Source organism: Cheilinus undulatus, linkage group 14, assembly GCF_018320785.1.
Source record: "Cheilinus undulatus linkage group 14, ASM1832078v1, whole genome shotgun sequence".
Lineage (NCBI taxonomy): Eukaryota > Metazoa > Chordata > Actinopteri > Labriformes > Labridae > Cheilinus > Cheilinus undulatus.
In genome coordinates this window covers 2,983,097-2,999,502 of record NC_054878.1, presented here as the reverse complement: position 1 = coordinate 2,999,502, position 16,406 = coordinate 2,983,097, and the positions used below count along the sequence as shown (strand labels likewise).

The 16,406-nt window shown below is 39.1% G+C and overlaps 1 protein-coding gene across 1 annotated transcript; it reads right to left on the bottom strand.

The window, feature by feature from the left end:
- Positions 1-6,541: 6,541 nt before the first annotated feature.
- Positions 6,542-14,252, bottom strand: LOC121521100 (gastrula zinc finger protein XlCGF57.1-like). The gene is made up of 2 exons (XM_041804845.1): positions 14,071-14,252; positions 6,542-9,043 (listed from the first exon to the last, which is right to left on the bottom strand). The coding sequence occupies exons 1-2, from the start codon at positions 14,150-14,152 to the stop codon at positions 7,305-7,307; spliced, it is 1,821 nt and encodes a 606-aa protein (XP_041660779.1). The 5' UTR covers positions 14,153-14,252; the 3' UTR covers positions 6,542-7,304.
- Positions 14,253-16,406: the final 2,154 nt, after the last annotated feature.

The following is a 16,406-nucleotide window of genomic DNA, read 5'->3' as shown; positions in this document are numbered from 1 at the left end:
CATATTTAGGGTTTTAGGGATCCTTTGCCAGGAATAGAATCTAATACTTTATTTCTTTCATTGTAGTTTATTTCTATTCTCTAAGTTGTCATTAAAGTAAAGGGACACTTAATCATTTTAAAGTCCTATTTTATGCATGAATCTAATATTTCACATTATAGCAAGAATAAAGCTCCATCATTCACACAGCAGCATGATGTCTGAACGGTGAACCTTTAGATTACAGGAATATGGTCTTTTTTTCAAAAGGGTGTTCACTTTCAATTTTTGCACTGTTTTTGTTTGTGAGTTCATCCACCATAAGATAAAAATATGACCTTTTAAGACCATCCACTGACATGGAGAACACATTTTAAGGGATAAAGCTGCTTCTATGACCTGTTTAATCCTGACTGTATGATGATGAACTTTAATCTACTCAGTCTCCGTCATATCTGTGGCAATAAGGTGTTTCTATTTAATTGGTGTAAATTCATTATCAGTATGAGTCTTATCAAATCATTCGGGATGCTAAACATTTTGAAAAATACGCTGCAATCAAGACGTCAGTGCGCTGAATTTTAGATAATTTATAATTCAATGTATAACGTGTGTATGTGGAAAAGAAAGAGAGAGCGAGGGAGAGGGGGGAAGCACCAAAGCAGGACTTGAATCGTGAAGCCTGACGGTGTTCTGTAAAAGTGTCACGTCAATCAGAGAAGTTTATGAAATTCCCTAAAGATGCAGACACAAAATGAGCCCTGCGAGTCAAGCAGGCAGTGTTTAAACTCAGAGATCTGCGTAGGTTTACAGGTGCAGGCGTAGTGCCGTATCTGCGATGAAGCTGCAGCCAGTGAAAGTATTTTTTTGTGTTTGCGGAGGCAGCGTTTGTAACCAACTCGCACATCTTCAGCCATTGTTATTTCTTCTTCATGTCTCACTAGAGCTACGTATCGTGTAGTGACATATGGCAAGCCATTTTAACATTAAAAAGTTAAGTTTGACTACCCGGATTTAAAATAGTAGATATCTTCAACGTCTTTCTGACTAGTCGTAATTACATTTTGAATAGTCGGAATTTTAATTCAAGTATCTGTAATTCAATTCTGGCTAGGCTAAATAACAATCAGAGATATCTATAATTCAATTTTGGCTAGGCTAGATATCTGCAATGACGTCAGTGAAAACATCATTCAACTCGTCACACATCTCATGACAATTACAGAAATCTGTAATTCAATTTTGCCTAGGCAGAATGTGAATTAAAGATATCTCAAACGTCATTAATGACGGTGCTCTATTTTAGAAATCCAGAAATACGTCATTTCCCCTCTCCGCCATAATCAAACAAGAAGTGGGTTTATTTCCTTGTTTCTATGAATGGAGGAAGAAAGAAGCAGTCATGGCGTTGGCTCACACGGGTAGGCCTACAATGTGACATGTATGGCGAGCAGATTTCCGTAGATTTGATGGTTTGAACAACTGTATAAAATTGAGGTGAATTAAAGATATCTGTAATTCTGATTCTGCCTAGTCAAAATGTAATTAGAGATATCTTGAATTAGAATTACAGATATTTACAATTCATTTGCAGATATCCGTAATTCACATTGTGGATATCCGTAATGACAAACCCCCATACACGCGAATGGCAGAAGTGACGTAATTTCGCCTAGTCACAATGACGTTGTAGATATATGAAATGACAATTGTGGATAGGCAGAATGTATTTGCGGATATCTGAAATGTTCTTTTTGACTAGGCAAAATTGAATTACAGATATCTACAATGTTAATTCCGGATAGTCAAACTTAACTTTTAAATGTTAAAACCACTTGCCATAGCGACAGCAACACTGCCCCCACGGTTTCTGGTGGTATTGCTCCGTTTGGCCCGTATCCGTAAGCTTTATGGAAACATGCAGAAATACGGAGGAAATGAACGCGGAGCTCGGACAGAAGGCTCCGTCCGGATCCGGATCATTGAGCATAAATAGGCCTTTACTTCCAGCGCAGGCGGATATGATGCGACTCACAGGCAGCGTCTTTTTTCCTCAAGCCAACAGTAGAAGGTTCATTCTGGTTTAATGTGATGCACGATACTTCTAGTTCATATTCCCCTTGAAATAACTGATGTAGGCTATGTTTTTACACCAGTCTCATCTTAAAATGACGTTACATCACAGAGCCTGTGAGACTCGATCGATAAGCTAAAACGTTGATTTTCAGGTCTTTCAAAAACATAGAACCGGTTCAGAAGTTGGGCTCATGGCTGCTGCTTTGTGTTTAAGTTGCTAACTTGTCTGCAGCCCTCCAGGTTTCAGCTCCATAAGATCTACTCTTCATGATTAAATCCATATCCATCCATACCCTCATTTTCCTGCGTAGCTGCAAATAGTTTTAACCTCACTGACGACATTTTGCATCAGTCCTCAGTCTCGATCTCATGAATATTCGCTGCCTTAATTAGCCATGTGCTAGCTTACCTGTTTGTCATCAGGTACTTAGCGTTATGCTAACATATCTGCTCACACTCCGTCAACAAATGATTTCATTAATGTAGCTTTCACAAGCGCGTTGTGGACATTTCTGTCTCCATCTCTGATATTTTCCAACACTTGCTATGAATTTGATAGTATTTCCTTCAGAACACCCCCTACTTACACAGTGGGAAAATTGATGTCATCAATGGACATTCTATGCCTTTAAGAGCTTTGATGTACAGAGAGATCAGATGTGTGAACACTGTGAGACAGAGACAAGTTCTGACCTTATCTGCTGAATTTTGTGATTTCATTTCATCACATTTTGTTTTATCAGCTGATAAAGAGCTTGGCTAAATCAACCACGAGTGCAAAGGAGCAAAGCAAGAACCCAAAGTTAAAAATGAAGCCCTTATGTCAGGTCAAGGCAAAAGCTGCCAAGAAAAATTGGGGTGATGTGGCGATCAACAGAGAGCGGAAGAAAGGGCTGCAGAAAGTGCCAAAACCCTTTATTAAGGATCAGTGGAGAGAGCAGAAAGAAAAGCAGAGGAAAACCTTTGCTTGTTCTCGGGGAAACAAGATAATGGAAATGGAGGTTGACCAGACAGACAGCGTCAACGAGGCCTCAGCTGAGCTCCAGAAAGAACAGGAGAAAAATAAAGCTCTCAGTGAGGAGCTGGAGAAAACCAAGAGAGCTCTCGAGGAGCTGAGGCTCCAGCATCAAAGAGAAGTGCAAACTCTCAAAACGCAGTCCAAGAAATTACAGGACGAGGTTGCAAAGCAGGACACTTTAAGACAGAGGATGGAAAAGGAGCGCAAAGAGGACAGGGCAGATCTCCAGAAAGCCAGACACCTGGTGGAGATCCTTCAGCGTGAGCTTGAACAGCAAACCGAGTACCATACTGACAGGGAGGCCCAGTTCCAGACGTACATCACGTCTCTAAAATCTCAACACAGCGCCCACTGTCAGAGGTTGGAAGAGGAGAACAGTGTCCTGCAGCAGAAGGATCAGGAGTTCTTCACAGAGCGAGAACAGCTCAAAGGTCAGCCCGCTGTCTGCGCTGTCATCCAAAGAAATGGCCCAGAGCTTCAGGCTGTGCAAAGACAGAGCCAGACAGAACTTCATGTCAAGAAGCCACGAGAACTCCAGCAGCTGGAAGCCAAATACAATGCCAGGCAACAAAAGAGGGCTAGAGAAATGAAGGACCTGCAGAATGGGTACCGAGAGAAGGAGTGCTTCTATGTGAGGAAGCTGGAGGAGCTGAGCTTTGAGCTCACCGCTCCGCTTCAAGGAAAAGGAGAGCTCTCAGAGGATCTCCAGGCCTTCACAGAGTACATACTTCACAGAAGGGAACGTCGGCATCAAGAAGACCCAGATCCTGAGCTCCTGCATCTGACTAGCCTCTTTGGCAAACTCAGCATTGCTGAACCAGAGGGGAAGCCAGGAGTCTCTAAGGAGAAAGATTCAGGGATGAAAAATAACCATCTCTCTGGATGATTCCACCTGAAAAGACCTTTGGCCTGTTTATTTTGAACTGCTGTGTAAAAAAGGGAGGAATAACTGTCACCACACAGAGAGAGACCCTGCTGTCCAAGCGGGTATTTCTGTGTGGGGTTTGTATTTCTCCCCATGCCTCTGTGGGTCCTCCCACACATCCACAAAATAAAATAAAAAAAAAAATTAAACATAAAATCCATGCATTTAGAGTTGTTCTCTGCAGTTATAAGATGTTGCACAGCAAAGAGTCTGATCTCAAATGCTGCTTCTCTTTTCCCTTTTACACACGAAGTGTGTCTCACAAATACACCGTGTTCCAAGTTATTATGCAAATTGGATTTTAGTGTGACAAACATTCAGTTTTTTGTGTTTCAGTTAAACTCATGGATGGTTTTGTGTCTCAGGGCTCTGTGGATCACTGAAATCAATCTCAGACACCTGTGATCATTAGTTTGCCAGGTGAGACCACTTAAAGGTTACCCTGGTATACGGTATTACCACATTACCACCCATTTCTACATCCCAGCCACCAAATATCGCTTCATTTCCATTTTGGTTATAAGAAAGTGCAGGAGTCTCATATTGCCTACACTTTTACACAACTGACACTGAACTTTAGGGACAATTTACCTGAAACAGGGAGCCTAGAGCTTCTATTTTTGTGGCTACAGTATGAGAGGTTTCATTATTGTTAGATTTTTACTGAAATAATATCACGGTTTAAATTCCCGTCACTGTGCCAGCCCTGTGTTAGGTGTTCAGCCCTTCACTGAGGGTCCGTTCGAAAAGTCCAGTTTGCTTAGGAACGTCCCTAACTGAGTGAAACGACCCGGAAGCATTTTAGTGTCGGCCATGATAAAGGCTGTTCGAATTCTCCAACTTAAAAAAAAGGAGCTTCCTAACTTCCTTTATTATCTCCTTTAGCCTAGGAAACACTGGACCATCCTTTACCAAAGGAGAGATGAAAAGACGACCCACAATGCTTTGCGTAAATTTAATTTAAAGTGACGCACCTGTTAACCGCTCATCAAAACAAGTGAATAACTTGACTGTAACTTTACTAGCCCTGATTTAAACCGTACAATTCATTGTCAAACTTATAATCCATGTGATAAACGGAAGGGAGTAGGAATGATTTCATTTCATTTCACTGTATTTGTTTTGCTATTTTGAAATATTAACTATAAGTAAATATGATAAATGTTTGTAAATCACAACCAACTAAAGCGATAAAGTCAGCATGTTGCTATATTGTGAATATTATATCTATCATCATAATTACGCAGGGAAGAAGCGGTTTATAGAGCTTTTCACATAATGAGCTGAAAGAAAGACAGAACCAAAGTAGACTAATAAAATTAACAGATGAGAAAATAAAAGAAAAAATGGACAGGTAGGGAATAAAGCAAAACAATTCGTTGTGAAATAAGGGCAGAATTGACTTATTACTATTTACTCAAGTTTATTCAACCAGGAATAACCTCACTATAATCCAGAATCTCCTCAACTAGAACATCCACACTGAGGAACCATTTGACCTTCATTATTCTACAACTTCAGGAGTTTATTCCAACATTTACATCCATCTAACTCCATTTATCTATCACACCAGACAGAGGAGAGCAAGGAACCCTGACTGAAAATCACGTCTCAATATATTTAAGCTGAATGGAGATGCATTACATCCCCAATTCCAAAAAAGTTGGGTCACTTTTAGGGATGGGCATTTGGAAGAAACTTGCCAACTAAAGCATCTATAATGTTAATGATCAATTAATTGATTAATTGTTATGTATGTATAAAAACATACATACATGGGCATACATATATATATATATAGTACTTAACAAATTTATTAGACCGCCCTAACCCTAACCAAAGTCAGGTTTAGTTTGTTTTTTAAAATAATTCTGTTGAACCACAGTTCAAAAGCAGTGTCTGATTTTCATTGGTTAATTTTCATTGAATTTTTATTTATTATCACTTTTGTCAGATTCAAGTTATTTCTGTGACCATTGTGGGTTTTTCTTTCATTAACAGAGGGGTACCAACAATTTTGTCCACGTGTGTAGCTCTTTGGTTGAGCAGGGTTGAGTAACGCTGGTCTAGAGTTATGCATTCGCAGCACTTTAAACAATTGAACACCATAAATCCAAAGTCAGACTGGATATAATTAAAATAGGGCAAATAATATGTGGAACTCATAAATTGGGATGAAGTGTTGGGTTAATGTGGGTGCTAGCCTGTTTGAGTTCAGAAGACTGAAGCTTCCCATTGGTGTTGTAGCGATATAAAGTGATAATAAATAAATATTATCAATAAACCTCGAATAATAACGGGGCACCACTGTTTACACGTATTATTTATTTATTAACCAATTAAAAACTGCATTTATTAATTAATTACAAATTGTAATTAATTAATACAATTATTAATTATGAATCAGTCTCATATCTCAAGTAATGAGTCCTCGTGACGGTGACTCCACTTCCCAACTTAATAACGATTTCTAGACAATGACTGACGTTCTGAAGATTTATTATAAAATCATAGAAATACAAGTATAAATCACGTGGTTATATTGATATAATGTGAGTAAATAAACAGAAAATAACTAAATGTGTTAATAAAGGAATGATGCTAACCTAGTTTGATTGAGAATGGATGATTTCAGAAGAAAGAAAAAGATAACGGCGTAAAATTCAGAATGTAAATTTGGGGGTCTCTTGGGGATCTGTCCTTTCTCAGAAGTGTCAGGTCCAGCTTCGTCTGTCTGAGAAGCTCTTTGGGTGGAAAAGGTTCATAAACAAACATGGGTGGTTGGTAGGCACAGGGGAAAAGTCCTCCCCACTTTTAGAATTCCTGCAGCAATTCTCCAAGCTGCAGACTTTAAGACAGGGTTGTAGAACAGCCGCAGATTTAGGCCTAGATTCTGCTACACTGTCATCAGTCTCTCCTCCAGAAGAGTCTCCAGTCTCAACCTCTATCTCTGGTTGTAAATGTCTCTCTAGATCTGATTTCCTGGCTGGTTCTGCTGGTTCTCTACAGTCCTCTTCATCTGCTCCTGTTTCTGTCTCTCTTTTTCCTTCACAGAGGATTTGATGAATCTCTGAAGCCTGACCTCCAACACATTTGTGATGTTTTACCTGAAACTGCAAAGCAAATGTGCGATTACAGTCACCGCAGCTGTAGGCTGTCACACCTCTGTGAGTTTTCACACGCCCACTCCAGTTTGAACTACTTTTGACTCTTGTACCACACACAGAGCAGCTGATAGGTTTCTCTCCAGAGTGACGTCTCATGTGTTTTGCCAGACAATGTTTTCTTCAAATGTTTTTACCACACTCAGAGCAACTTCAGGTTTTTGTCTCCTGTGTGAATCCTCATATGTTTGTTCAGATTGCCTTTGCAAGAGAAACTTTTCTTGCAAGCAGAGCAGCTGAAAGGTTTCCCTCCTGAGTGGGTTGTCATGTGACTGTCCAGGTGAGCTTTCTGTGTAAATCTTCTCTTGCAAACAGAGCAGATGAAGGGTTTCTCTCCTGTGTGAATTCTCATGTGAGCTCCCATATAAGTTTTGCGCACAAATCTTTTCTTGCAAACAGAGCAGCTGAAGGGTTTCTCTCCTGAGTGAATCCTCATGTGAGCAACCATATCCTTTTTCCATCTAAATGTTTTGCTGCAAACAGAGCAGCTGAAGGGTTTCTCTCCTGAGTGAATTCTCATGTGAGCATCTATAGCATTTTTCCACCTAAATGTTTTGCCGCAAACAGAGCAGCTGAAGGGTTTCTCTCCTGAGTGAATCCTCATGTGATTGTTCAGATTTACTTTCCAAGAGAAACTTTTATTGCAAACAGAGCAGCTGAAGGGTTCCCCTCTTGTGTGAATCCTCATGTGAGCATCCAGATAAGTTTTCCGCGTAAATCTTTTCTTGCAAACAGAGCAACTGAGAAGTTTCTCTCCTGAGTGAATCCTCATATGAGCTTCCATACAAGATTTCCGTGTGAAGATTTTGCTGCAAACAGAGCAGCTGAAGGGTTTCTCTCCTGAGTGAATCCTCATGTGAGTGACCATATCCTGTTTCCATCTAAATCTTTTGCTGCAAACAGAGCAGCTGAAGGGTTTCTCTCCTGAGTGAATCCTCATGTGAGCTTCCATATCTATTTTCCGTGTAAATCTTTTGCTGCAAACAGAACAGCTGAAGGGCTTCTCTCCTGAGTGTGTTTTCATATGCATCGTTAGACAATATTTTCTTGAAAATGTTTTACCACACTCAGAGCAGCTGAGGGATTTTTCTCCTGAGTGAATCCTCATGTGAGTGACCATATCATTTTTCCATCTAAATCTTTTGCTGCACACAGAGCAGCTGAAGGGTTTCTCTCCTGTGTGAATCCTCATGTGAGCATCCATACTACCTTTCTGTGTAAATCTTTTGCTGCAAACAGAGCAGCTGAAGGGTTTCTCTCCTGTGTGACTTCTCATGTGAGCATCCATACCACCTTTCTGTGTAAATCTTTTGCTGCAAATAGAACAGCTGAAAGGTTTTTCTCCAGTGTGAATTCTTGTGTTGTGTTGTGTTAAGCGGCTTATGTTGTCGAATGTCTTACCACACACAGTACAGCTGTGTGATTTCTTAGTCTTGAGTCTCTTATTTTTAATATGTTTTGCAGACTTTGAATCTGACTGATGTTCTCCAGTCTCCCTCCAATCATCACTGTTGTCAGTCTCTCCTCCAGAACTCTCTTCAGTCTTGACCTCAGTCTCTGGTTGTAAATGTGTCTCTGGATCTGAGATCCTGGTTGGATCTGCTCCTCCACAGTCCTCTCCATCAGCTCCTGTGTCCATCTGTTCATTTTGTCTCTCATGAAGCTGTGAGGGCTGAGGTTTCTCTTCATCATCATCATCACTCTTCACAGAGGCAGAACTGAAGAGGAACTTGGTGTCAGCCTCCTCCAGTCCTTGAAACTGCTCTCCCTCCTGACTGATCCACAGTTCCTCCTGTTCCTCCTTAATGAGCGGGGGCTCAGTGTCCTCCTGGGGGCTCTCTTCTTTAATCACCAACAGCTGCTGGGTGTCTGCAGGAAGCACTGAAATACACAAAGACACCAAAAGAAGCTGTGAGGTTAGATTGAGCCTAGATGACTTCAAATGCTTAAAGTTCTATCTATTCCAGACACATTCTTCACAATAAAAATCTGTAGCTGTTAAGATGTTCAAATGATTTGGATGTGTACAGCCGCACACAAAAATGTGGTATTTTTAGTCACAGCTAACAAAACTCAGAATTTAAACTTTAAATCACAGATGCAGCAACAAACTAGGAGCTGAGAACTGAACACACAGAGACTTAATCAAATATCTTTGGATGATCTCAAACACACACACAAGGTAAGTATCTCATCACAGGCCTGTTTAAGGGGAGAATGGGGTCATAGCATCTTATCATGGATTTAAATACCCCATGCCTTTTGGTGTTGTATACAGTGATAAAACACTGTTACAGCAAACAGCATAAAATGAAGTGATAAGAAGTTTGGGCCATATCTCCCAGCTCTACTGCTGCCTCACATTAAGAGACTTTCATCTCCATTCATTTATAAACTATAAGGGTGTGAGAAAATATCAGTCCACAAATATTTTCTGATGCGATACTGTATTGATATTTTAAAATGCAGTATCGACATTGTTTTGATTATACAATTTACTTTTTTTGATGCCATAATTTGTGGTGTAATTTCACTTCCTGGCCGCTAGTTGGTGGCAGGCATTTGACTCTTCCCTCTTCTCCTCTGTTTAGACAACAAGATCACACATGCCTTCCGGGGTGAGCAAGCCAGTCGCTCGTACCTACACAGCAGAGCAGCTTCTGCTGCATTCATAGCAGATATGTGGACTGACTTTGGCTTCTAAAACATTAAAGACGGTGCAGACTTAGACAGGAGTCAAGTCGTGGCAAAAGATGCCACAACTGAGTGAAATACTCTGACAACACAACGAATCTAAAGCTAGACATCATAGCGATAGCATTAAATTTAACAGCTAATGTTAATAAACAAGCCTGTTGAAGCTACTGCTGGACTCTACTCACACAACCATAATCACAGTCAATACTTTGTTTTATTAGTAGGGACCTGCACCGTTTAGTGGCGTTTAAAGGAACTCTGCATGATCAGACCAGTTCATCTTGTTGGATATATATTTGTATCTCTCATATACATATTGAGCTAAAAAACTCGCTAGATATCTGCATTTTGAGTAATTTGAGTTGATAAATTCACCAGGAGGTGCAGCATGTTTCACGAACGGAGAATTCTAAAATTTGAGGTCTCTTCTATTTTCTATTTACATCAAGAGCCGTTATTTGTCCATGTGTAGTCAGCAGTCTTTTCACATCTTGCAGCCATCAATACACACAGACCTGTACTGGAAAACAGTAACAAAGTAGTTAAACGTTTGTTTGGTCCATATTCAATCATGTCTTCTGTTGTAAACAGTGCTATGGAGCTGTAAGGTTTAGCACAGGTTTTGTTCTTGTACAGGTCAAAGGGTATTGTTGCTTGAAGTTGTTTACAGGCTCATTTGTGTTCATCTATAAAAGTTTGTGTTTGTGTTCTCTTTGAATTTATATGTAATTTTGGTTTATACTCTAATTTGTACTTTAGATGTAAGTTTAAGTAGTCATGTGGTAAATTGTGTCACTTCTGTGTAGAAATTTGTGTTTATTTGCAAAGATCAAACAATAGGATGAATATGTATATATAAATAAGAAATAAAAAATATCTTTACATATATGAAACTGTATTGTATATAAAATTATTTTAAATTATGGAGTACATCTTTTCATTTAGCTGAGTGTTATGTTTTCCTCCAAGGAAAACAAATTTTACAACCAAGGTCACTAAAGGGGAAACTAACAAAAACTGCATGAACAAAACAAAATGGGTCTAGAGTTTCTAAAAGGTGGCATGGGTTTATTTCTCCACACTGCCACTCACTAAGTCTATCAAAATGATAGAATAATTAAAATATGACCCAAAACGAGGAAAGGTGGGAGTCATTTCAAATAAGGGGTATGTGAAATGAAAATCTTTTTTGATTTTTCCCCCTCACACACAAACAAAAGGCCCTAAAACTAAGTTTTCTCTTCTTCTTTAAATGCAAACACAAATAGAGAGCCAACAAATGGTGTAGACCCTCACACGCTCACAACCCAACTGAACTGAGCAGCAACCTGCTCCCTATATAGCTTCTCAGCCCTGCTGATTACCAACAGCTCTCAGCTGGGAGCAGACACCGCAGGTGCACCAAGTTCCCCTAAACGAGCAGGGTGAACTTTCACTGAGTTTTTGTGGGGGAAAAAGTCATACAGTGTCTTAAAAATCTAAGAATTCATAACACGAGAAAATACAAGAAAGCAGATTCTGCTTTTATGTTTCACTGTTCGTTATTATTTTAATATGGATCGTTTATTATAAATGATTCATTAAAATCCATGTATTCTCTCCGTCTGAGCTTTTATTCTGAAAACTTGCACAATCCTTGTCTACTGTATTGAATGATGTAGCAGACTAGCCTCTGGCAACATGGCGGTGATATCGATGTCCGGCCAGCCAGCCAATCTCCCGTTGCATATTATGTCTGTGCTCAGTGATACTTGAATTAGGATCATAAATCGATACATTAAAATTAATGTAATGTTATCGCTGTGCTTGTTAACCCTGAAAACTTGCATTTTTTTCGTCTACTTGTATTCCCTTATGTGGCGGACCTGCTTCTATTAATATGGCGGCGACACATGGAGAAAACAACGAAGAGGACATTTAGTTTCAGTGATTTCCAGTATTAGAAGATGAGATAAGGTGGCGATTTTCTGAAGTGGAGGTCCTCAACTGCATCCAGGTTCTCTAGTTTTTTATTTTTAAACAAGTATGATGGCGGGTCAGACATTAGCCTTCCCAAATCTCAGTCCCACCCGCCACATATGGTTTTGGTATCAAAAAGAACTTATCCTAGTGGGGAAGGTAAGAAGAACAGATTACTTATCATTCATTTAAGTTTAGCGTGGGTTTATAGGCCTCCAATTACAAATGTGCTACTACTTCATAATAAACACAAGTTATTTATTAAGTTATTAATACAAATATGATCTATTGTTGATTATTTTGGACTATTGTGGCAGTGGATTATTGCTAACTCAATAAACCATAATATCACAAACTTAAGTAAGTGTAATGTAATGTCATGCTATATATGACTGTTAGCTCCGCCCACAAAATAACATCTAGGTAAAGACCATAAATAATTTGATATTAGAGGTTATCATGACTGTAGCCTGATTTGTTCATGAATTGGTACAGACTGTGGCAGGGGCGTAGCTAGGGATTTTGGGCCCCAAAAAAGAATATTACACAGGCCCCCCCTTAACTGGTTAAGCAACAAATGTTGCATCATTTTTTTACAAATATATGTTCATACATGTTCATGTGTTTTTAAGCATAATTTCCCCATTTATGAGCAATATTTTTACTATGTTAAACTGAACTGACTTGCATTATTTTGCAGTGCTGGACTATACCATTTGGACATTTTTAAGGGAGTAGCAGAGGCCCCCCAGTTTTTATTTTACTCTATTTGAGACAAATTTCAGTCTGTTGAACAATTCATTTTTGTTGCTTTTGATTCAATAATGACATGAATTACTGAGACAAAATAGATAAAAACAAACTTTTCATTGCAGGCTCCTCAAGGACCCCTCCCTACTGTGGGTCCAGGTAATCAGTACCCTGTTCCCCCCTGTGCTACACCCCTGGACTGTGGCATGTTCATGGACCATCTAATGCACAGGTGTCAAACTCAAGGTCTGGGGGCCAAATCCAGCCCATGGTGCAGTTAAAATGTAAACTTACCCTTGATGATTTATAAAATTTAGAAAAAGTAAACAGTAAAAATAATTGATAAAAAGTCGGGAACGTGGGGAAGAAATTAGTGTTTTCTCTATATTTTTCTATTTTGCATCTCATAGTTACGACTGAAAGTTATGGTTTTGACTTTTAATTTCAGATTTTAACCTTTAAATCTCATAACTTTGATTTTAATCCCATATTTTTACCTTTAAGATAAATAATTTTAAATATTAAATCCTATTTAGAGTCATTATTTTGAATTTCATCTCATGTTTTAACCTTTTTCAACTCCTAACTTTATCTTTAATTTTATCTCATTTTTTTTTACCTGAAAAACGCAGGATTTTTAAATTTGTCTCAGTTTTTTGACCTTTTAAAATCATGATTTTAACTTTTATTTCATGAATTGACCTTTTTCGACTCCTAACTTTGAATCTTATTTGTTTACCTCAAAAATGCATGATGTCTAATGTCAATATATATTTTGACATTTAAAACTCATGATTTTGATGATTACCTCATATTTTGACTGTTAAAAATTATGATTTTTAATTTTATCTCAGTTATTGACTTTAAAAATTCATAGTTTCTATATCCTGTCTCATATTTTGCCTTTTATAAACATTATTTTGATTTTAAATGTCATGTTTTTACCTTTTACACTTATAAGTTTGAATTTTTATCTCAGATTTTTAGTTTTTAAAATATCATGTTCAACTTTTATTCACAAAATCATTTATCATCAGTGCCAAGTTTTTACCCCCATAATTCATTGCTGGTGAAAATAAGGTTGACATTTTATGGTTAAATATGGACCCTGTTAGACCCTCAGGTTAGACCCAAGTTCAGAACCCGGCCCCTGCTGTGACTGATTTGACACCCCTGATCTAATGGATTAGGAATCTCTCCATCCTAGTCTGGAGACTAGGAGCCCCAAAAAGCTAGAGACGGCCCTGGGTGGCCCTTCATGAAGAATGACGGGGCTTGGACAGCAGGGAGATGCGGCTGACACGCATTTCTTTGTGAAAGCTGCACCGGCAGGAGCCCCAAGCAGCAGAACACGGAGCCAGTCTGAAACGGGCTTCAGGACCAGGTCTTTGGTGGTGGGAGGGAACCGGAGAACCCGGGGAGAACCCACGCATGCACGAGGAGAACATGCAGACTCCAACCTGTGACAGGAAACAGGTTTCTATGAGTGTAAATAAACCCACCTGCTCTGTGCAGCTTTATCTCAGGGATTAAAATCACATCCAGCAGCTTTCTGTGGCGGTGGAGCTCCTCAAACCCGGACATTTCCACACATCCAAGAGTCCAAGAAGGAAAAGAAAACTACAACATTACTCTGCTAACGTTAGCACAGCCACACATGCTAGCTGAGCTCTGACGGAGAGACCACAAAGAGCTCCTTCTTCTTCTGTAATGGCGGTCTGTACCCGGCGGAGCATTACCGCCACCTACTGTTGTATTTTGATAGTTGTTGAAATGCCTGACTGAGAGTTCTGCCACTGATTTCTTTTCTCACAATCTCAAAAATTCTACATAATGCTTGATATGAGACTATACTTTGTAGACAGTCAAGCTCCACTTCTAGAACTTCCTCTAACATGGTGGATGCTGTAAGTCATGTGTGAGCAGTCTTCTGTGGTTTCCATTCAAATATCAATAATAATAACCGGGGCTGCAGCACTGAGCGGCCCTCAGGGTTTGGTGCAGGATAAAAAGTTATCAGGAGCAGACGGGAGTGGGAACCAACCATTAGGATTAAAACAAGAAAAAAGAAAAACATAGGAAAGGCATCGCCATTTTGTAGTTTTCTTTCAATAAGCCTACACTGTAACACAAGTCAAAAGAACTACACCGCCCAGAAGCCAACAGTGTAGTGTGATACCTAGTCTGACCAATGGAAGGCATTCATAAGCCTAGTAGCGTCGAAATTGCCGGAAATACAAGAAGAAGAAGAAGAAGAAGAAGAAGAAGAAGAAGAAGAAGAAGAAGTCATGTGATCGGCCTCCAGGAGAGTGACATCATCCTTTATTTTAAAAATACAACAGTTCCCAAAGACTGTTCCCTCCTGATACAGACTCTAATCATGCTGGCCAAATACCACACATAAAGCCAAATGGACTCAGACAGAACCAAATGGACATCACTGTGAAAACGAGATCCACCAAAACTCCAATACTATAAAATAAGTTAAAACAAAAAAGCTGTTAAACTGCATCACTCATTCTGCCAGTACTTCAAAACTGTAAACCGCTAAATGTAGCCCTGCTGCCTTCTTTTTTTGTTTTTGTTTGTTTGTTTGTTGTTGTTGTTGTTGTTGTTGTTTGTTTGTTGTTGTTTGTTTTTGTTTGTTTTTGATTTTGTTTTGTTCTGCTTTTGTGTATTCTTTTCTTTCTTTCCTGTCTTTGCTTCACTGACTTTACCTGTATAGATGTACACTTTAGTGTCTATAATCTCATATGACATATGTTGCACTTTTACTTAACGGGTTGTAACTGTTAACTAGTGTTCAATAAAATCAATATTAAAAAAAGAAGAAGAAGAAGACAACAGTGCTTCCGGTCGCTGCTTTCCGCCTGAATTCAAAGAAGAACAGTAATGGAGGGAGCAAAGACTAGCAGAGAATCTGATGTGGTAAAAATTGATTTGCAACTCAAAGTCAGAAGTAACGGCCGATCTAAGCTCAACAGGGCTGGACTGGGACCAAAAAATGGCCCTGGCATTTTTGGCCATGGTGGCCCATCATGATTATTTATACGATATATGAAGGCACACAACATACAGAGGATATATGTGCATATTGTGTTGTTTCAAAAATTAAAATAAAGTGCAGCAGCCTACATGGAAGAGAGTAACCATGTTAAAAAGCTGATACGCTCTTTCACTAGTCACAGACACTTTCATCTTGGGAGAGATGGCCACACTACCAATGATAAATCATCCATTTCAGCAAAGCAATGTTGCACTAATATTACATTATAATAATAGCTGTAAGCTGTAACACCTGTAAACTGTAACTTTGGCAGGCTAAATTAGCAATGTAAGTTGGACACCAAGTCCTCAGCATTATTTGAAAACAAAGGCTATAAAGGCAATTCTCTCTCTCTCTCTCTCTCTCACACACAAACACGCACACACACACACTCTAGGGTGACCACCTCCAAACCTGCAAGGACGAGGTTGTGCACAAAACTCTATAGCACTCATTTAGGGTAGGGGCCAGATTGTCTCCAGTGAGACGTCCTGTGGGCTGCACTTTTTTTTTTTTATCAACATCCATACAGCCAACAACTGATATATCTGCTGCTGTAATGTTCATAAGTAGACATGATCCAATATCAGATGCAGATACCATTTAATGAGTGTTTGCACACTAAAGGGTTAATTAGCTACTTTAGAAGGAGAATTTGTTTGCAATTAATCTAAAAAACAGGTCAGGCAAAAATATGCTGACCTTGTAGCATATGACGGTTTTAACAGATTTTTACATTTTTAAAAATCCACTGATGATGAATTTACAAAACCGGAATATTCATTAAATATT

Excerpts from the sequence above, each read along its gene's own strand:
- LOC121521100 (XM_041804845.1), bottom strand. The coding sequence starts at position 14,152 with ATGTCCGGGTTTGAGGAGCTCCACCGCCACAGAAAGCTGCTGGATGTG. Across the intron at positions 9,044-14,070 it reads GATAAAGCTGCACAGAGCAG|TGCTTCCTGCAGACACCCAG; the intron begins GTGGGTTTATTT and ends TGTGTATTTCAG.